The following is a 20,785-nucleotide window of genomic DNA, read 5'->3' on the forward strand; positions in this document are numbered from 1 at the left end:
AACGAAAATATTTCTGTGACTCATACGACACACTTTCATTTAATCGTGAAAAATATCATTAAATTCTCATTAAAAATATCTCTTATCGTAATTATTTTGTTACATTAGCGTCTAATTTAGCAATTTAGATGCGAACAAAGAGATAAAATTCATTCATTCTTTTCATTATTAATAATTAATTTACAGAATCATTAGTTTCGAAAATCTCACTAATTTTAAATATATTTTATCTTTATTATTATATCTTATCTTTATATAACATTTTTATCATCTTTATATAACATTAGGATTGAAATTAAATGTTTCATTTTTTACAAATATTAAAAATCAATATGACGATTTATCAAATCACCAGATAACCAGATCAATATTAATTTGGTCAATATTATAAAGAAGATAATAAAGAAAATTAAAATAAAATATTCACAATATGTTATCTGTATACATCTCATATTGTAGCAGTGAGATAATATATATACAAATCTATTGGAGTACGCATAAAAAAATATTTTGTCGGAAGTAATACTTTATTATTTCAGGATAGATCAGACTAAACATATTGTTAAGATTGTCACAGGAATAGGAGATAAGCGGCGGATGGAAACCATATTGTGAGACCATATTGATGATACTTCACGAAGATGTGCTTTTTTATATTTCTATTACTAAGTAAAAGTAAAAAGTGGAAATAGTAAAAATGCTTGGTTATTTTATTAAGCAATTATTAATATTTATATGATTTGAATAAATTTTATGAGAGAGAGAAAGAATTTTTCTAATCAGCTTATTATAATTCTATTTTAAATTAATTAATAATATTTTAGATTGCTCTTGTAGAGATGTTATACATTTTGTATAACAATAAATATTTTATATATATATATATATATATATATATATATATTTTTATTATATTATATATATATATATATATATATATATATATATATATATATCTTAAAAATTATTTTTTATTTAAATTATTTTTATACTTTGTCTAGTTTCTATATATTTTGTTAACGTCACATGATTTCTAAATCATAATTTTCGTCACGATCGGAACGGATGAAGATCGAACGTGCGCGTATCACAGCGGAACCTCCGAGTCGGAAAAGGGTTTCCTTAATACCTTCGCTAAAGATCACGCATGGGACATAAAGCGTCGCTTCCGGACGCAGTAAAGCGAGAGTTTTCGCGCGTGGGCGACGGCAAATGCTTTGAAGTGCAACGGCGGAACTGCATAACGCGCAGCTGCACGCCTCGTCCCTGTATCTCGGCGGATCGTTCCTTTCTGTCTTTCTTCCCTCGTCTTCTTTTTTTCCTTCTTACGATTGCGAGATTCGCCGGTCGGATGACGTTTTGACGCCGGGGGCTGCATTTCCGGCACGGAGCGCGATATACGTCGTTCTGTGATTTCAAGGAAATTTCTCTTGTCTCGAATACACGTAATCATTACATATATCTCGCGTATCCGTTTTCTAAAGATAAGCAGGAATTCATTCCTGATGTATCATTCTTTTAATGTATCATTCTTTGTTAATTTTTAATAAAAAAATCAGCTGCTACAACAATTAAATAATAATAAATAATATTTACTAATACATGACAAGAGCGCGACATTGAGTTAGAAACACGAAAGGATAAATTGATCGCGTGTATCGCATTCCGGAAAAGATATTTAATAATTTTAATTTAATAATCTTCTCTTTCGATGTCATCGACATCGTTTGATTGGACATCATGAGAAACAAAATATTTATTAAAATAACAAATAAATAAAAAACAAATAAACAAATATTTATTAAAATATAAACTGTCTTCTCGCGATATTATCCTATTTTATTGAGAAGAAATAAAAAGCATTTTAAGCGCGCAAATTATTCTATTTATATCACATACATTCATGGCATATATAACTAGTAGATACAAAATTATCTTTCAAGTGCGGATAAAAAAATAAAAATTATGTTACAAAATCATTTGTGTTAAAGTAACAAAGAAAATTCTTTTTTAGAATATCGATGCATAATTAATAACATTGAGGTCGCATTTTTTCATTATAATCTTTTCTTTATAAATTTTTCTTTCTTAATCTTTGATTAAATATTTTAATTAGAAAACAATATTTACTGAGGAACTTATTCTAGATTGAATAAAACATTGACTATATGTGGATTTATTGACAGATTCTTTGAACGGATACAAAAATTGAAGTTTCCTTTAGAAGTATATCTAGAAATTGGTTTTCAAGAACTATAAGCTGAAAGCAAAAAAGACGCAAGCTTATCTCCAGAGAAATAAAGTAAATAGTAGAGACGTGCTTTAATAAAATCTTAATTGCACAAATATTAAATTTAATATTAAAAATTCAGAAAATTGCGATGTTTCTTTCGAATAATTTAAGATAACTTAGATGGAGATTCATTCAAGAATCTGTCAAAATTTTCCTGAGAAACTTAAAAAGTAGAATAAAGTCTGATTAACATAAAATATTAGTGGAACTTATTTATAACGTATACGATACTTAATTGAAAAGCAAACTGATTGTATTATATATTTAGAAATCCCGGGCCATGTAAACAGCTGAAGTGACGCTTGTGAAGTAATTCATTTTACTTGAGATATGAAGTGTTACTTCTGGTTCATCATATCATTGTCTCTATCCTCATTAGAAAGAGAGCCGAAAAGCGGAAAAATCTCGGCTTTATCACATAAAAAAAAAGTCATTATCATCAACTGATAATTAGTAAGTAAATTCTGAACTTGTTGAAACTCATATAAAAGTACAAAATCTTGGGATTGTCCAGCATTTTTCAAATGTAATGATATATGATGGCAGGCGGATTGCGCGTTTACGAAAATCGATAAATGCAGAGTGATGCGTTATCCTGTTTTGAAGACACTTCAATGATCGAGCCAGGAGTATCATGGCATTTCAGAAGTTTACAGGAGACAAATAACAATCTCTACAAAAGTTAAAGATTACTAATTCGGCGAAATAATGATCGATCACTTCAACCAAGTAGATCTGAAGACACCTAAATCCGTTCAAATCTGACCACACATCGGAACTCCATCTGTACTTTTTATTTTGGAATATAATTTACATTGTTATATATAAACAGATGGAACAATGTTGCGATAATAAAATGAAAGAAATCACATTGTAGATGCCCTCAATAAATTTCGCAAGATTATTTGCATTTTGTGCAATTCCAGATAAAATAACCGATTTTCATTTTTCAAGAAAATGTAGTGTATTATTCACTTTCAATTATTCATAACAAATAGTCAACAAGATACAGAATAGCGTAAATCATAATCGATTTGATAGTATTATAATGTTTGAGTTATTAGATATTTCTACTGAAGAACTGCCTTTATTATATGCAATCATATTTGCATGAATAACAACGTGATATAAAGATGAGATATATTTCAATTACTATCAATTATGTTTCATATTATTCTTTTAATCATATTTTCATTTCTATAATTTTTAAGAAATATTTCTTCGTTTTTATCGCCTATCATATATTTCGTCGTATTTGTAAAGAAGGAAAACATAAAAAAATTATCTATATAAAAGAATGTATGAGAGATGTTAAAAATAATTTATATTATAACAAACAATACTTAAGACTTAAGATAAACATTAACATTTTTAACCAAAGCACTTACGCATTTCCCCGTTCTTTTCGATTACTTTGCACTAGTTGTTGTCTCTCAAACGTTAACAAAATTACCAACTATACTGTAAAACATACATTGTCACTTCTGATAACACACGAATGAATTAGTGCATACTTCGTGCAAAGATAAATCCAGCACTGTTCTTATACAGCCTGTCACCATGTAACTTAGTTACATAAGCGAAACATTGAGCTTTCAAAATTTGATGATCATGAATTTTCATTAGTTTTCTTCTTGTAGTAAATAAAACAATCAATCGATAGTATATGCACAATACAATTATGTTAAAATTGTAAAGACTTCATAAACATTCTGTGATCGTTTTATATAAATACAGCCGTGAATAAAACAACGGCTTAAATAATAAATTTTACACTTTTTTAACAGAGAAAGCGTCAATAATAGATGCCGATCGTCACCTCTGATCTCTCAAGTGAGAAAACGTACGGGCAATTATCGACATTGGAATCGTTAAATGTCAGGCGGTCGTTATAAGAATCATAGAAAACATCTCTCGTAAAAGTATGTACAATTCTGGTTCGAATCGCTTGATATTTTCAGGATATCTTAATTTAAGTAATTTGAATGCCATTGAGCGACAGTTCCGCTTCACGCTCTTTAATTGTTTATCGAGATACAATGCTGAACGAGTTAGCTTGTTCATAATGCAGCTGATACATGAACGATAAATCTCTTTTTTATAGGGATCGGGCGAATAATGGCGGGTAATACGATTATTGGAACGGGTATAGTGCGTAATAAGCCCCGGGAAGTACAATATCTCTCACGTGAGTAACGTATCATCTAATTCCTCTATTTTGCCCTCCGGTTGAGAGAGAACTTTACGCAACACTTTGCTGACCACATCGGAGAGAGATTCTCCCGCGCCAGCATCTAAGAAAGCCATGCAGCGCTGAAAGAAAGATAAGACTATTATCATCGTATTTTACATGAAAAAAAGCAAGTACGTGAGATTATCATCTCACAAAAATTAAATGCCAGTTTTCGAAAAGCGATCAATCAGTTTTTTATAAAAAAAATAGTAACTAACCTGATGTTCTTCTTCACCCTGTCTCAATCGAAGCACCGCAATAAGCGCAAGCTCGCTATTCGCTTTAACATATCCATTCTTCTCTTTCGTGCCGTTCACCAACATTGGCAAAAGAGCTCTGAGCAGTTCAGGCGACATATTTTCGGGTGGTATATTACGTGCAAGATGAATGCAAACTCGGGCGAGTAATTGCTTCACATCATTGCTGTTATTATTCATTGACTGAAAATCATAGCAAATATTAAAAACTTTATATAGTTTAATATAAATATAGATGTATCTTACAGCTATAGAATTAATGTACATTCATTGTACATTAGTATGGTATAGTACTTATAACGAAATTTAAAATTTAACGAAAGAAGAAGAAAAGTGTCTCGTTCAGCGATGAAGAACAGATCTTATTTCATATTGGATATTGTAAATTAAATAGCTAAGTTTATTTCTCGTTTCTCGAATAGATATAGAAAAGATTTTTTTCAAACGTTTTTTTTCAAACGAGCTTACCCTCACGAAAGGTGACAAAATTTGTTGCGGTATTGGCTGCGATTCATTCATAAGATACTGAAATAAGTATCCACATGCTCGTACGCCATTCATTACAATCTGCACTCTGTCCGCTGCCAAATACGAGAGTATCACTGCGCATACGCGATCCTTCTCCTTAGGATTATACACCGTGCCGGGTGATTCTTTTAGCGCCACGAAAAGTGCAGCTGAACGTCCATGCCTGAGCACCCAGTCGGCATTAACATCATTACCTAATCAAATATCAATTGTTGTATTACCAATTAATTTTTTTTATAAATGTCAATTTAAATTATGCGTTATACTTTTTACAAACTTACATAAAAGGTGATCGTTAAATGCGACCGCTAATTGTTCTGGAGTTAACCATCGCAAAAGGGCACCGAAACAACCAGCAACTGCGTTTCTTGTAATGTCTTCCGGATGACCAAGCATGCTACTCAGCGTTGCGAATACTTGTTTCTTCATCGGATCGGTCATTTTGTCGCCAGCAGGGGTCAGGACACCTCTGAGAGCTTGTAGCATCGTTTCCCTGTTTCAAACAATATTAAAGTTTTTTTTTTAAAATAAAAGTTTTAAAATTTGAAAGAAACATATCCGATAGATCGAAATTTACCTTATCGCTGGATCATCTCCTGTTTTGATACCAGTATGAAGTTCAGTGAATAAAGGATCGACACGCGTATGAATAACAATCAGATTGCTAAGAGCATAAGCAGCTTTTAACCTGACCTGCCGATTGCTGTCATTCAAGGCTCTCAAGAACGTAGTTTGCAGTTGCGGCAGGAATTGTTTTAACATAACACCAACCTGCAAAGGCAGTATTAATTTCAAATTAAAATTATTATGATTAGGAATAATAATTTATTTTATATCTATATTTATTTTTTCCTTTCACTTCCAAATCACATAATAGTAAATTATAAAATTTTCATCTTGACAAAAATCATTCTATGATTTTGTACAAACCTTTCCAAGTAATATTGCAAGCGTCTCGAGGACCGCTGCTTTAACGCTCCAATTAAAACGGTCACCAAGGATTCGGATAAGCGGACCGGTAATGTGTACGACACTCGGTTGCAACGCAGCTGCGCTGGATAATCTTATCACTTCTCCTAATCCTTGAGCTGCGTGTTCCTTCGCTTCCGGCAAACCGTTCAGTATAGCTTCTCTGAAGATCGGTAGGATCGGCGTGATTCCCTTGGGAAGACAGAATCCAGGTAACAATTCCTGACCTTTCAAATCAGACACTGCAAATCGAACGGCTTGTCTAATGTCCTGCACGTGCGCTATTTGCTGCTCAGATGATAGAGTCTGTAAGAAATATAACAATTAAACGCGTTAATATCGTCTTAATTGTGTAAATTATTTTTAACATCCGTCACATATCTTTATACATAATACTAATCCTGGCGTTCAAGTTATCGCATGTCATTTCCATTCACATATGCTCTACCTTAGTGACAGCTGTGAGTGCTTCCCAACTCATCTGCAATACATCCCTGTCTTCGTCGGTGAATAAATGAATCAAACCCCTCAGCAATTGCGGGACATATTGACTGTAATCGGCGCGAGTGTCGCGACAAAACGCGCAAAGCAATGTCGCGGCACTTCGCCGTTTCGAGAGATCTTCCGCTCTCGTAGCTTCCATTAGCTGATCCATCACGGTTCTGACGCCTACCTCGTCGGTGACGGAAAGAACGACAGCCTGACAATACTCTAACTCCTGCAGTTCGTTTGCCGTTCCTTGCGCACTGGAAAGAGCAGTGAGTAATGCTGGTAAGATCCTGTGAAGGAACCTTGTCAATGCTTCACCTGCCACACTGGCCAGTATCGACAGTGCCTTTGTGTTAACCGGCGGCGAAGCTAACTGCGGGACTAGATACGGTAGTACAACTCGCGACTTGATCGCCATCACTTGACGTAAACCGTCCAAGGTATTCTCCGCCTCTGCCGGATCCGGTGAGTTCAATTGCGTTAACATTGCCGGCAATATATCATCAAGGGCGCGAACGCCCACCGTGGAATGCAAGCCATCGAAAGTCTTGGCTGCAGCCTGTCGCACTTCTGGCAACGGATCGCACAGCGCTTTTCTGAAATAAGATGACAATTTTTTTTCGTCTGGCTGCTTGCACTTTTATTATCATCACATTCTTACGAACGTTCATACTCACCTGACTGTTGGTACAAGACTGATAACAAAGGTCAGCACCATGTCTTTGTTGGTGCTCGCCATAATCTCTGAGAGGCCTATGCACACACCTTGGCGCTGATCGGCTTGGTCGCTCTGTAAGCCTTTTTCCAAAATCGGTATGATCTCCGGCAATACTCGCTCTCCCAATTTCCTAACGAGATCGCCCAATGTCCGAGCGGCCACTTGTCTCTTATCGTAACTCGTACTTGCCAAACATCCCAGCAGAAGAGTGAACAACGTTGGTAATATTTCTCGCAGCGTTCTCGGAGTATTTGTCACTACCACCTTCCAGACATGTAGAGCCGCCTGGCGTACCATGAGAGCTACGTCCGATCTACCCATGTATAGGCCAGCCAACACGCGATTCCGTCTCTCTGCGCCCAAAGCGTTTATAATAGCATAGTGCGATTGCTCTGTACCAAAGTTGTCATCTTCGCTCGCGGTTTCGGTTGACATTTTGCCCGATACACCGGAGATCCTATAGAGCAGATCGCCTAATAATTGCACGGACGAATATCGAATGCGCCAGTTGTCGTCAAAGAGACCCTTTTCCAGTTCAGGTAGCAATAGCATTATCGCCGAATCGGCATAAAGCGTAACGATACGTTGTCCCGCCCTCAGCGCGGTTTCCCGCACGTATTCGTTCTCGTCGGCCAGCGCCTTTAAGATCGGATTGATGATCTGACCTATGTACGGCGTGAATTCTGTGGTGAACGCACTCGGCATGTATATGAACATCATGATATATCCGTCCTTCACGTGAGGAGCAATGTCAGTTCTCTCCGCGGTGCTGATGATCTCCGGCATGAGTTTGTGAAGTTTCTCGACTCCCAGTCCGCGCACCACCTCGGACAGACCCTGGGCGGCGCCGGATCTATCGACACTGCTGGTTTCGGAAGTCAGCGTTTGCATCAGCCAAGGTAGCAAATCCTCGAAACTGGACTCGCCCATTCCTCGTACCATCGCGCCCAGCGCTCTCGCCGACACGCTGCGTACTTCGGGCACCGGGTCGAGCAGACTTGTCTTTAGACCAGGAATAATAGTCGGCAAATACGGAGTCAGATCTTTCTGATCTGTCAAGGAGTACATATTGCCGATAATTTGCGCGGCCATTTTCCTAGTCTCTGTCGAGCGATCGAGGAATGCACGCTGCACAACGGGCATGATCAACGCTAACGAAGGAGCATCGATGAAGTGTACGAATTGTGTGTCCAACAATGTTTGCAAACAGGTAGCGGTTTTATGCGACGGATCCTGCAGTGCTTTCAGCAATACAGGCACGATGGCCTGGATTTCTGGATTGCGAATGACACTTCCAATGACCTTAAGCGCTTCCGCACCAGCTTCTTGCACTTTTGTGTGGGAATCGCTGAGTACCTCTATCAGTTTGGGAACGATACTTGGCAAGCAACTGCTCAATTGTTTCGGCGCACAATATGCCATAGCTCCAAGTAACTCGACCGATCCTAAAAAATAAGATATGTAAATTTTAAATCTGAAATTCAATGTAACTGTATCTGTTTCGCTATTGAGATGAACAAACAATTTCGTTATATTTTAAATTGAAAAAAGTAATTATCATTGAGATGTTGAATAACTCAAAACTTAAACAGTTTTTTAAATAGAAAAGATGTGGATTTGATTTCTGAAACCTACTGCTACTTTGTATACTGATACTAGAAGAATTTTAAATGGAAAGGTATTTTCTTGTGATAAAAACAAAATAAACATGAATTTAATCTTAAGGTAATCTTGAGGAATAAAAATCGCGATATTATTGTAATATCCAATTACCTGTTTTTGTTCTCCACGAGTCTTCTTCCAAGGCCGCCAGTAAACTTGGCAGAACGAGTTTAACGCCGTGGGCGGAAAGTTTACTCATAACTACTCTGGCAGTGTCATCGGTAGCGGTTCTCACGTACTGACTCGAGTCGCCAAAGCACAGTAGCAAGTGTGGCAGTACGTGAACGATGTAGGGCTCGAATAATCTGCCGAGCATCGTACACAGCATCTCAAAAGCGAACAGCGCACCTTCGCGGTGTCGGTAGTTCTTTTTGTCTTGGATCGCGGTGGTCAGCTTGCTCATAATATCCAGTTGCTTCAACGCGAGGATTCCCATGCCTTTGATGAGCCCCGCTAGTCCGTACGCGGCGCCTTTGCGCTCTCCGTACTTGTCTGACTTGAGCAACTGGTCCATTAGATTGTCCACGATTTTCGGTGCGTCCTCCTTGATGGAATCCGTCAGATACGGTAGACAATTAGCCACAGCCTCCTGCACTTGCTGCGACGGCGTGGAGAGCGCCGCGATGAGGCGCATCACGATGGGCTTGATTCGCGGATCATTTTTGTCCAAGTGTCTTGCCAGTGATCCCATGAGGATTACCACCGATTGCTTGATCGAATCGAAACTCCCGATCTTCGGCGCCTTGTCCATGAAATCCTCGAAGACCGGCAGCAGCGACGTTATATTTGCGCTGCCGTGAAGGTCGACCGCCGCGACGGCGGCTGTGAGCATTTCGGTGCGTACGGATTGATTTCGGTCGCCGAGCCCGGTCAGGACGAAGAATTGAATGAGTCGGTGCACCGTGTCGGCGGTGAGAAGCGGCGCTATTTGCGCGAGAGCGAGCGCCACTCCGCGCCGCGGGCCCCACGTGTCGATCGGCTGTTCGATAACACGACCGAAATCGTTCAGTTTCGGCGGAATCATGGCCAGCTTCTCCTGATACAGCTGCAACAAGTTGTCCAACACGGTCGGCGTCAGATGTGGCACGTTGGCCAAGCTCTGGGCCAGCGCGTGAGCCGCCGCTTGTTGCACCGGCTCGACCGGATGGGCAATGTCCTGGATCAGCTCCTCGCAGAGAGCCTCCGCTTGCGCGGTAAAGTCAGCTGTGTTCCATAGTTCGTTGGCAAGAATTTTGTTCTCGTCGTTCACGTCGAATCGAGCAATCCATACTCTTCTGGTGAGCCTGTCGAGCTGATCCTGATCTTCCTTTTGAGACGGAAAAGCCTGCCATATCACCGTCAAGCCTCTGAGCGCTGCATCCCTCACGGTCGGTAATGAATTCTGCAAAGCGCCGATCAACGAGTCTATATCCTCGCTAGTGGCGATCGCGGTGCCTGGTTGACCGCTACCGGATTGCGCAACGTCGAGCAAGGTCGCTACCGCATGAGACTGCACTCGGCTCGTGGTGGTCTCCATAAGCTCGATGAGTAAATCGAACATCTGTTTGCGCGGTAGGAGTCTGGGATGCCTAAGATCTTTTAGATCGGTAGTGCTACCTCTCTGCTTGGCGTGTTCCTGAATCAATTGCAATCCTTGCACAATCATGCCCTCGTCCTTATATGACGTCAGAGTCTTCCTTATGAAGGGGAAAACGTAGCAGAACGCCGGCGCTGTGAACAGTTCCTTCTTCTTGATCGTCACTCCGTGTATAAGATTCAGTGTTCTTTTAACTGCAACATCTAGATTTTCCTCTTCCCAGGCTTGGTCCAAATCACATTGCGGCTGCAATTGCCGCAACGTAACGTGAGCAATGAGATCACCTAGAGTCGCGCTGTTATCTAGCGTCACTGTTTGGCGAAGAGATACATAAAGTTCCGACATTTCGGGAGCCGCCAGTGGAGAGCCCAAATTTTTTAAAATAGGTGGTAAAAGATCCTTTAAGTACAAAGACAATTCTTGTTGATTACCGCGTATCGAGCATGTCACTAAGGACACAGTATTGTCTATCTTAGCTTTCAATTCGGTTAATCTCTTACGAATACCATTCTCTTTCGCGATTTGTGCCTTTATAGTCTCTTCCTGTTTGGGTGTCAATTTTGGTTCTTTTATCTTTCCCTCTCTCTTTCGTTTCTCATATAACTCGCGCCGTAGTTGAAGTTCCTCTTGCTGCTCCTTGAACGAATAGACTTTACTTTCTCTCTTCATATTCATGGAATTAAGGATATCGTTCTCGTCATTAACGGGTAACACGCTCTTATCATAAAGCTCTCCTTCTGGTGTGAGATACGTGAAATATTCGTCCTTGGTAACTCGCAAGATTTCTGGATCGTCCAGCTTGCTCGTAACGTTCGACACTAGCGCAGGTAGAAAAGCATCCGGTGCAAGTGATACAATTCTTATAAGTGCATTTTCATAGGTCGGCACTGGTTTATAATTCTGGATTAACATTTTCCTTACTTCATTGCTGTAGCTACGTAAGAAATCCTTTGGTACGAGATTGTAATTCTTAGCGATTTTGAACCATAAGTTTGGTACGGCTTTGAGCAACGCCGGATGATGAGATGGCAGCAGAGCATCCCTAGTCATCTGATAGGAGGGTGTTTCAAATAAAAAGGAGCCCGAGCATATAGCGAATAATCCATCCGCGAGACATCTGCCAGTAATCTCTCCCATTGAAGTTTCTTCCTTGTTCTCTTTATCTGATTCTGACTTGATCTTGACATTTTCCAAAAATTTATTAAATTCTGTTAACAGTGCCTGTGCTGGCGCGTATGTACTCAAACCGGTCATAATCTTCTTGACTAAGGGTAAACACCGTTGTCTCGTTGTGGAATTTGGGGCAGTGGCGCAAGATACGATTGCTCGATGAATTCCAGTTAAAGCTTTCTCATTCAATTTGTCGGAAAATTCAGTGATAAGACGTTCACAAAGTAACATGAGATGATATAAAATATCGTCGCTGCACGTCGATAAAAATTTTTCGGAGAAGAATATCTGTTCATCTATAGCGTTCCACAGCACGCTCTGTTTGTCATTCTCTACTTGATCAGCTAATACGAACTTGAGTAGCAAATACGAAGCGACCAAACCTTCAGTCACCGCCGCTGGTTGCGCGCATTGCTGCATAGCTCTGGTTATCGCCTGTGCAAGAATCGGTGCTATTACTCCGGAATACGAAGCGACGGGAGTCGAGAAGAACAACTTGATGTAGGCAGTACGCACTGCAGCGGTGGACGTTTTCGCCGCCATGCCTTTCTTAAAGGCATCCACGACGATTTTTGGTACGGTAGTAGAGAATTTCTTGGACCACAGTGCCATCATTTCGAGAGCATGTATCAATGTCTTCTCGTGAACTTCTGTCTCGAGCACTTTGACGAAATGCTCGCAGGCCGTTTCGGCTAGTTTCTGGACACTGCTGCCTGATGCCACGTTGTAGCTGAGGTTGCCAGCTCCTTGCAGCACAGAGATCTTATGCGTCGCAACCGTGAGTTTGCCTTCTGATCCATGAAACACCGCAAATACGGATGACAACAGCGTTTCCAAAGCCGTTGTATCGGAACATTGTAAAGCGAGCTTACGACATGCCTCGACCGCCTCATCCCGGACCAAATCTTCCTTAGAATGCAGATTGGCAAATAATCCTTTACTTATCTCTTGACTATATTGGCTCAAGTCAAGACTTAATCCATTTAAAATATGACCGACCGATTCAATTATAATTTCTGGGTTTCGCAACATAGCTTTTTGTAAAGCGGGAAGTAATTGAGTTTTAAATTCCTCGTGAGTTAATCTCCGAAGAAGTGGCACAGCTGCATCGACTACATACAAATCTGGTTTCTTCTTACAACTAATCGTCACTTTTATAAAAACGTCTATCATGTTTGTCTGAAATTTATAGAAATACACACATATATGTTTGTACGTAATTTCTAAATATTTTTATGTCTTTATATCTTTCCTCGCTTACCTTCAGTTGTTCCACCAAATCACTTCTCTTTGTAGTAACTAAATATCTCGTAAGTAAACTGGCTAGAATAATTACACCGTTGCCAAGCTCCAATTTTGTTAAATGTCCCGCATAAGTTTCTATATTTGCAATGGCTACCCATTCATGCGCGAGTAATGTGTACACCTTGTTGGTGAGTTTCTTATCTGCGGACGCTAGAGCTGCGGCAGATAAATTAGCCTGTGCTTCAATGAGCTTTGCTAAAGACTCATCCATCTGTGTTACATGATGTTCGTTATATCCATGGAAAATGAGTAAAGTTGACCACTTCAATGCAATATACGCAGTTAGAGCAGTATTTAAGCTATAAAAAAGAATATTGTTAGAAAAATATTATTATATATGAATAAAAATAATGAAAAGTTAAATCCCGTTTCGACTTACGTCGGAACCACATTCTTATGCCAAGTAGCTTGCTCTGAAATTACAGTTGTCATATGTTTGATAGTAGCTTCTGGTTGTTGCTTAATTAATTCCACAATCAGATTCCTCACGTAGGACTGAGAAGCACTATCTTTGTATCTATGTAAGGTAAGTGATACCACTTTACAGATTCCATTAACAATTTTGTCATTGATGCCTATAACAAATAATTCATAGATTTCATATGTAAATAATTTATAAATTTGCAACATATCATAATAATTATAACTTAACAACACTAGTAAGTAGTTACTTAAAAAGCAGTTTTGAGTAAAAGTGTATAACAATCTTTCATACAAAATTGAAGTCAGATGCGGTATATTTAGTGTTATTGATAATTCATTTCGAAATATCGATCATGTAACTTTTTCCCTAGGGTAAAAGCATAAAAAATGAAAATTTTTACTATCAAAGATAATAGAAACAAATTTTTATTTAAATAAATACAGAAGATAAAATTACGCATTTAATATTTTCAAACTGTAATTTTCATAAATTTAAATCAATGTGCATTTATTGTTAAAAGATGAGCAAGAAATTTTTTTATTTTCTAAATAATGATTTGAGTGTCCTCTGTAAAAAATATAAATATATATATATATATATATATATATATATATATATATGAAATTTATTTTTGAAGTAAGAACTTCACCTATAAAATATTTTATGTTATTTAAAAAAAATAAAGTTGTATCTCTATTTTTAAGATAAGTATAAAATCAAATTAAATTAAGTTAAATACAAAATAAAATATCTGAAATTTTAAGTTAATATTTTTTATTTATACTATTGAATTATATTACTCAACATTGAATTATGTGATCAATAAAAAAAAGTCAACAATACATGTGAATATTTTAAAATTTCATTGGCATAATCAAAATCCATTACATAAAAAATAAAACAACAAATCACAAGATTAAAATATATCAAACCTATTTTTTTATATCTACACATGTTACATATGTATCAAACATTTTTTGTAAGTATTTGTTACATATATTATGTAAGTACATTTTACAAAGATATATTAGCTATCTTTAGTAATATTTGTAACAAAAACATTTTAAAATTTTGATATAATCAAATTACATCATACAAAAATAAAATAATCTCAACAAATCAATTGATTAAAAAATATCAAACATATTTTTTTAAATATTTTTAATATTTTTTTTAATATTTGTTATATCTGTTGCATAATTTTTACAAAAATATATAGGTATCTTTAGTAATGTTTAACAAAAATATTTTACAATTTCACTGAGTAGTTAAACTGCATTACACAAAAAAAACAATACAGTCACAATAAATCATTAAATTAAAATATATCAAACGCACTTTTAAAAATATTTGTAACATGTGTTACATAATTTTCACAAAAATATGTCAAATATCTTCAGCATTGTTTAACCAAAAATGTTGAAGTTCCAATGACATGAACAGTTCAATTTCTATTATTATACATTATAATTAATATGTAATGATAATTTACCGGATAGATTGTAATTATAACAAATTAAAAGTATGATAAAAAGAGACGGAAAAAGGTACTTGTGGCGTGATAATTACAATATCATAAATAAACCGCTTTAGACTGTTCCAACCAAGTGCTTGACAGTTTTGCGTTGGAAACATGCCTAAATCGCGAATCAAGAAATTACGACGGTGCGCGAAAGGGCGGGATCTGTCTCCTTTATTTCCCATATACGTCACCGTACGTAAATGCCGCTTATTTCTCGTCGTAAAATCTATTATACGCGTGCTCCCCCTCGGGATCCTTACCGGGATTTGACAATACGCTGACGACATTTTGCAGAATCTCACGCCGCTCCTTCTTGCTGGCGGTCTGAGCTCGATTCGGTAGATCCTTCAAAGCTTTTGTTAGCTACAACAAAAACGCAACGATTATAATAACGCAGCGGCGACGGGTAATGCGAGAATTTTCTCTTATTCCACGTGACTTGCTCACCTCAACATCCGCCATATTTCTTCAAAAACCGGAGTGATCGGAAAGCGCCGCTCTTCACAGGCACGAGTAATTCGCGCGAATGTGTTTTGATTAGACTCCGAAAGAGAGCACGGACCGTCCCTTATCTTCCGCAACAAATTTCGAAAGGTCACACATGTATATCACATAACTAAATAACAGAATATAATTTTCACTCTATGTTATTTTTATTTTAACAAATTTATAACCGCGCGCAACAACTTTGTATATTATTTAACAAATTATTTATCTATATATTGTCGTAATAATAAATGCAAATACTTATTTAATAAATATAAAAAAATGTAATATAAATTTACGCAACTTTTATAGAAATATTAAAAAAACAATAATAAGTATAATAAAATATATATAAAACTTTTAATTAAATTGTGTTGGTTATCTGGTTCCGAAAGTTGTTACGTTAATAAATAAAAATACAAAATTATAATCGTAAAATTAGCAAAAATTACTAATTTGATATAATTTGCAATATTTAATAAGTAGGATTATGGAAATTGATTTATTTTTTGTAAGAAATATTTTATTTATTCTATGTCGAATATTTTTTTATCACTTTTATTTATATAGCAAGTTCTAAAGTTAAGGCTAACAAGACGAATATTTTAAATATTCTTTGTCGTATGACAAATTTTTTTATTGATTGTGCAATAATAAAATTTATAGATTGCCGAAATTTTTTTTTTTGTAACCAATCAACATATTCAAAAATTTTATCGTACATGTGGAACTTTTTCATAAGAATTCTCAGATACAAGTCACACGATTGGTTGTCCGATAGTGTGTTCTCTATTGTTTCCCTAGTCAATAGCCTATCATGTGATAGTGTTTCTGAGAGTGTTTCTTATTAGAAACTCTCCTTCTTTAGTATTTGACAACAATAGGAGAGTACGCAGTATCGCCGGAGCAATGCATGTTCGTGCATCGAAAAAGAAAAGAGATCTTTGACAACTTAGAAAGAAAACTTAGTTCAGACAATGGATAAAATTTTTAAATCGATTACGAGCCGGCCCGCATTGTATAGAACTTTAATAAATGAGCAATGCGAGCAGTGAGTAATTCATTTTCTATCAAATTAACATATATTCTTCTATTATATATACATCTGATATACTACTGATGATAAATAAAATTTATAAACATTTTTCAGGACGTCTAGTAAATTGTCTGCGAAACGTATACTTGCATTTAATAGAACGTTATCGACGCGAGAATATTCAACGTAAGACTCAGAGTTTTGTTATTTTTTCTCGCATATATGAAGAACTATATATTTTATGTCATATGCGTATCTTTATCCAGATAATCAAATTTGTCAAATGCAAATTTTGCAAAACATCTAAAAATGTTGTGTAAAATATTTATGTAAATATAACAGAATTTCTTGGCTAAATATAATAATGGATTGATTGCAGAAATTGAGCCAATAAATTAATATTACGATAGAATAATTTAATAAAATAATAAGTTATTTTTATATATAATTTTCAGGATTCTTCCCGCTGGTATTAGACACTTGTACGGCAATGAAACTCCAGTTTGTATGCTGTCTTCTAAACACAGTCTTCTGATATATAATCATCAGAGACGCAGCATGTTTATCCAGACACAAGATACACCGAATCCGAATAGTCTAAAATTTATTCCAGGAGTACCAGTATTGGGAGAAGGTTGTACGAAAGACTTTCCAAGTGCTAAGGACGCCTACTGTTCGCCGCTTGCGAAAATGTTATTTCGCATTGAAGGAGTGAAAGCGATATTTTTCGGTCCTGATTTCATCACGGTTACGAAACTCGATGAGGATGTAGAATGGAAATTGTTGAAACCGGAGATATTTGCTACTGTCATGGATTTTTTTGCGAGCGGATTACCGATTATGGACGAAACTTCTCAACCTGCAGCGGATACACGTACAGTTTACAGTTTGATTTTTACAAAACGTTTAATGAAGAATGAAATGCTGATTGCTTGATTTGCCTTTATAGAAATCAATGCAGACGATGATGAGATTGTTCAGATGATTAAAGAATTACTGGATACACGAATACGCCCTACAGTGCAAGAGGACGGTGGTGACATCGTATTTATGGCAAGTATTTTTGTTCAAATCTTTATAAGAATGGTTGAATATAATTAATAAATGAAATTTATTTATTAAATTATATTCAAAACGTAATGTATTATTTATCATGATTATAATAGGGTTTCGAGGAAGGTATTGTGAAATTGAAAATGCAAGGTTCCTGTACCAATTGTCCAAGCTCGGTAGTCACATTAAGAAACGGCGTGCAAAATATGATGCAATTTTACATCCCTGAAGTGCTTGGAGTCATACAAGTGGAGGACGAAACGGATAAAATTGCCGAGAAAGAATTTCAAAAATTTGACCAAAAAATTAGCAATAATAGTAAAGATAAATAGGTAGTGATCATAGTCGGTTGTAGACGATAATGTATCTACACATCGTCTTGTAATTCTATAACTACAAACGTTCTACATTATATTGTTTATTTATAAATAACAAAACTTATAAATAATATTGAATTGGTTTTAAAGCCTTTTATTAAAGAGCCTATCTGCTAGATACAGACACTTGCCAGACCCGTATAGTATTGTCGGAATATCCAGCAAATAAAGTTTGGCCATCAGTGGACCATGCAAGAGATAAACAAAGAGGAGGCTCTGCTTTACTGGTTGCAGATACAACTTCAGGTTTTAATTCTTCGACCATTTCTTTAGTCTCAAGATCCCAAATCTTGATCCATGGTCCAAATGCAGCGCATAGCCAATAACGATTAGGACTGAAGCACAGCGCTGTGATGATATCATTATGGTCTAAAGTATGGAGATGTTTTCCATCGTTCAGATCCCACAACATAGCTTTACAATCCTGCAAATAGAATTAATATAAAGTTCAAAGTTGGAGCGTATTGAGTATTAAATATGCTACGATGAGTTACGTACTTTACCACCAGATGCACAGAGTGATCCATCAGGTGATACAGTCACAGTATTCAGATATCCTGTGTGACCACTGTGATTGATCTTCAATCTGCAGTTAGTTAAATTCCAAACCTGTAAAAATGCGAATCGCTAAGATTAATAACGAGTCTACCACACAATTATAAATTACTGAATAAATAACATTTAATGTCAGTCCCATATCCGCAAACACTCATAGATATATCATGAATAATAAAAAAGATATCCATCATTCTTATCAAGCTAGTATTTATTTGCTTTCATAAATTTGATAACTATAAATGTTGTTCTCACTTTGACAACGCGATCCCAGCCTGCAGAGACGATGATGGGATTTGCATGGTTGGGAGAAAAGCGCACACAGCTAACCCAATCGGTATGGCCGTCATCTTGGATAGTGTATTTACACTCTGCTAATGTATTCCATAGTTTAATTGTCTTGTCTCGAGAACCAGAAACAATCTGACGATTGTCTACAGAGAAGGCGACGCTCAAGACATCCTACATTTAACAGAAACAGAACTCATAATCAATTAATAGAGCAACATATATTACCATCACTGTTCGTCAATATCGGACCAATACTTACAGTATCGCCGATTTAACCGGTGCTTACTTCTTCTATTTCTCAATAAAAAAAAAATATTAAAAAAAAAGCTTCAGTATATTTTGTATTTCGCACGAAAAAATTTCGTTTCTTTCGTAACAAACAAATGAGAAAAAATCTTTCAAATAACGAAGTAATACTTCAGTAATATAAAAATTTTTTTTCTTTTGTCTATTACGAAAATTTTCAAATGTAAATCACTGCGACGCGGTAGAACGAAGTCACACCTTGGTATGGTCCTCGAACCTCCTAGTTGTACGTCCAGCTGCCAAATCCCAAAGACGCAATGTTTTATCCCATGAACCGGACAGCGCATAGTTGCCATCGGATGAAAGAACTACATCGCTTATAAAGTGCGAATGGCCATACAAACGTTTTTGTGGGATACCATAGTTTGCTTCATCTCGTGTCAATTTCCATACAATCAAAGTCTTGTCTAGAATGATAAATAGTAATGTATAAGATATTGTGGTCACTTTCAAGAATTGAAAACTTGGAGCAACTTCGATTAACTTAATGGGCAATCAATTTATTAAACAATATCATTTTGTTAATACAATAAAGATAAATTATGTTTTGATTTTTAATATTATGAAAAAAATTGGATTGGGGAAAACAAATTATATAATTTTAAATTTTGCAGCAAACAATTCTACCCATTAAATTCGACGATTAAATTAATCGGAAGTTACTCTTGATAGCCGTTTGATACGAATAGATAGAGGAATATGCGACATGCAACTCTGCTGAACAAATGGGATATGCGATATACAATCTATTGAACAAAATAAATTATGATAAAAATTGGTAGTGTGACAAAATTATGATAAAACAATCCCAATTCTGTACAAATCTGTACTATGATTAAGATATCAGAATTTCGCTGCAAAAACATAAAGGATTAAAAAAAGAGAAATAGATCTTGAAACAGCGATACTTGCCACGTGAAGAAGAAAGAATCATGTCCGGATATTTCGGATTCGTCGCGATTTGCGTGACCCATCCATTGTGGCCGCGAAGCGTGCCTCTTAACTGTAGAGTCTCAGTCATCTTACGTTGCTCTGAAGCACGTTATATTGTCGATTAGAACGGATTACTCTGTACGTACCGTATCGAACAAACGTTGAACGAAAAGGAACGAACGGCGCGCCGGATATGCCGCTTACTGTTTTGTCAATGTTCATGAATAGATAGACATATCATCTACTATGGAATAAATTAAGGCGGTGATTAAGGTGAATTCACATTAAAGTCATATTCAAGCCGATAAGTCCCAATCTAGGGAGCGTCCCATGTAATCACGTTGCAATTGGACACAGCCACCGACCGATACCTGGAAATTTTCTTTTGGATCAATTAATCAAATAATTTTATTTTAAATTAGCCAATCGACAACGTGGGCAATTGGGCGCAACCCCCCCGATTTACAATAGATGATTTGCACCAAATTACTTGGGCTTTAAGCGAGACTTACATAATATACGTGACACATATAAAGTCAGCGGCACATGATGCTTTTTTTCTTGCTGATTTGCTAGCTGGATTCGCGTGCTTGTTGAACTCT

At 36.5% G+C, this 20,785-nt stretch overlaps 3 protein-coding genes across 4 annotated transcripts; 1 reads left to right on the plus strand and 2 right to left on the minus strand.

Annotated features, from left to right (window-relative positions):
• Positions 1-1,862: 1,862 nt before the first annotated feature.
• Positions 1,863-15,705, minus strand: l(3)80Fj (lethal (3) 80Fj). Its single transcript, XM_011648791.2, has 13 exons — positions 15,594-15,705; positions 15,407-15,509; positions 13,580-13,775; positions 13,157-13,499; positions 9,261-13,074; positions 7,447-8,932; positions 6,729-7,365; positions 6,242-6,586; positions 5,889-6,082; positions 5,593-5,804; positions 5,252-5,505; positions 4,745-4,966; positions 1,863-4,606 (listed from the first exon to the last, which is right to left on the minus strand). The coding sequence occupies exons 1-13, from the start codon at positions 15,606-15,608 to the stop codon at positions 4,478-4,480; spliced, it is 7,950 nt and encodes a 2,649-aa protein (XP_011647093.2). The 5' UTR covers positions 15,609-15,705; the 3' UTR covers positions 1,863-4,477.
• Positions 15,706-16,500: 795 nt separating this feature from the next.
• Positions 16,501-18,181, plus strand: LOC105433456 (NFU1 iron-sulfur cluster scaffold homolog, mitochondrial). Of its 2 annotated transcripts, XM_011648794.3 has the most exons (5): positions 16,502-16,683; positions 16,783-16,854; positions 17,124-17,542; positions 17,618-17,721; positions 17,835-18,181. In XM_011648794.3, exons 1-5 carry the CDS (start codon positions 16,610-16,612, stop codon positions 18,051-18,053), a joined length of 888 nt encoding a protein of 295 aa, XP_011647096.2. In that variant the 5' UTR covers positions 16,502-16,609; the 3' UTR covers positions 18,054-18,181. The 2 variants fall into 2 exon arrangements, with proteins under 2 accessions (XP_011647097.2, XP_011647096.2); XM_011648795.3 differs by lacking the exon at positions 16,783-16,854 and having other exon boundaries at positions 16,501-16,683.
• Rack1 (Receptor of activated protein kinase C 1) lies at positions 18,167-20,390 on the minus strand. The gene is made up of 5 exons (XM_011648792.3): positions 20,163-20,390; positions 19,449-19,657; positions 18,909-19,115; positions 18,597-18,707; positions 18,167-18,522 (listed from the first exon to the last, which is right to left on the minus strand). The coding sequence occupies exons 1-5, from the start codon at positions 20,269-20,271 to the stop codon at positions 18,205-18,207; spliced, it is 954 nt and encodes a 317-aa protein (XP_011647094.1). The 5' UTR covers positions 20,272-20,390; the 3' UTR covers positions 18,167-18,204.
• Positions 20,391-20,785: the final 395 nt, after the last annotated feature.

The sequence above is a fragment of the Pogonomyrmex barbatus genome, unplaced genomic scaffold (assembly GCF_055798465.1).
Source record: "Pogonomyrmex barbatus isolate J1 unplaced genomic scaffold, ASM5579846v1 scaffold8, whole genome shotgun sequence".
Classification (NCBI taxonomy): Eukaryota; Metazoa; Arthropoda; class Insecta; order Hymenoptera; family Formicidae; genus Pogonomyrmex; species Pogonomyrmex barbatus.

Excerpts from the sequence above, each read along its gene's own strand:
- LOC105433456 (XM_011648794.3), top strand. The coding sequence starts at position 16,610 with ATGGATAAAATTTTTAAATCGATTACGAGCCGGCCCGCATTGTATAGA. Across the intron at positions 16,684-16,782 it reads ATAAATGAGCAATGCGAGCA|GACGTCTAGTAAATTGTCTG; the intron begins GTGAGTAATTCA and ends AACATTTTTCAG. Across the intron at positions 16,855-17,123 it reads TCGACGCGAGAATATTCAAC|GATTCTTCCCGCTGGTATTA; the intron begins GTAAGACTCAGA and ends TATAATTTTCAG.
- Rack1 (XM_011648792.3), bottom strand. The coding sequence starts at position 20,271 with ATGACTGAGACTCTACAGTTAAGAGGCACGCTTCGCGGCCACAATGGA. Across the intron at positions 19,116-19,448 it reads GGTTCGAGGACCATACCAAG|GATGTCTTGAGCGTCGCCTT; the intron begins GTGTGACTTCGT and ends TGTTAAATGTAG. Across the intron at positions 18,708-18,908 it reads GCTGGGATCGCGTTGTCAAA|GTTTGGAATTTAACTAACTG; the intron begins GTGAGAACAACA and ends GCATTTTTACAG.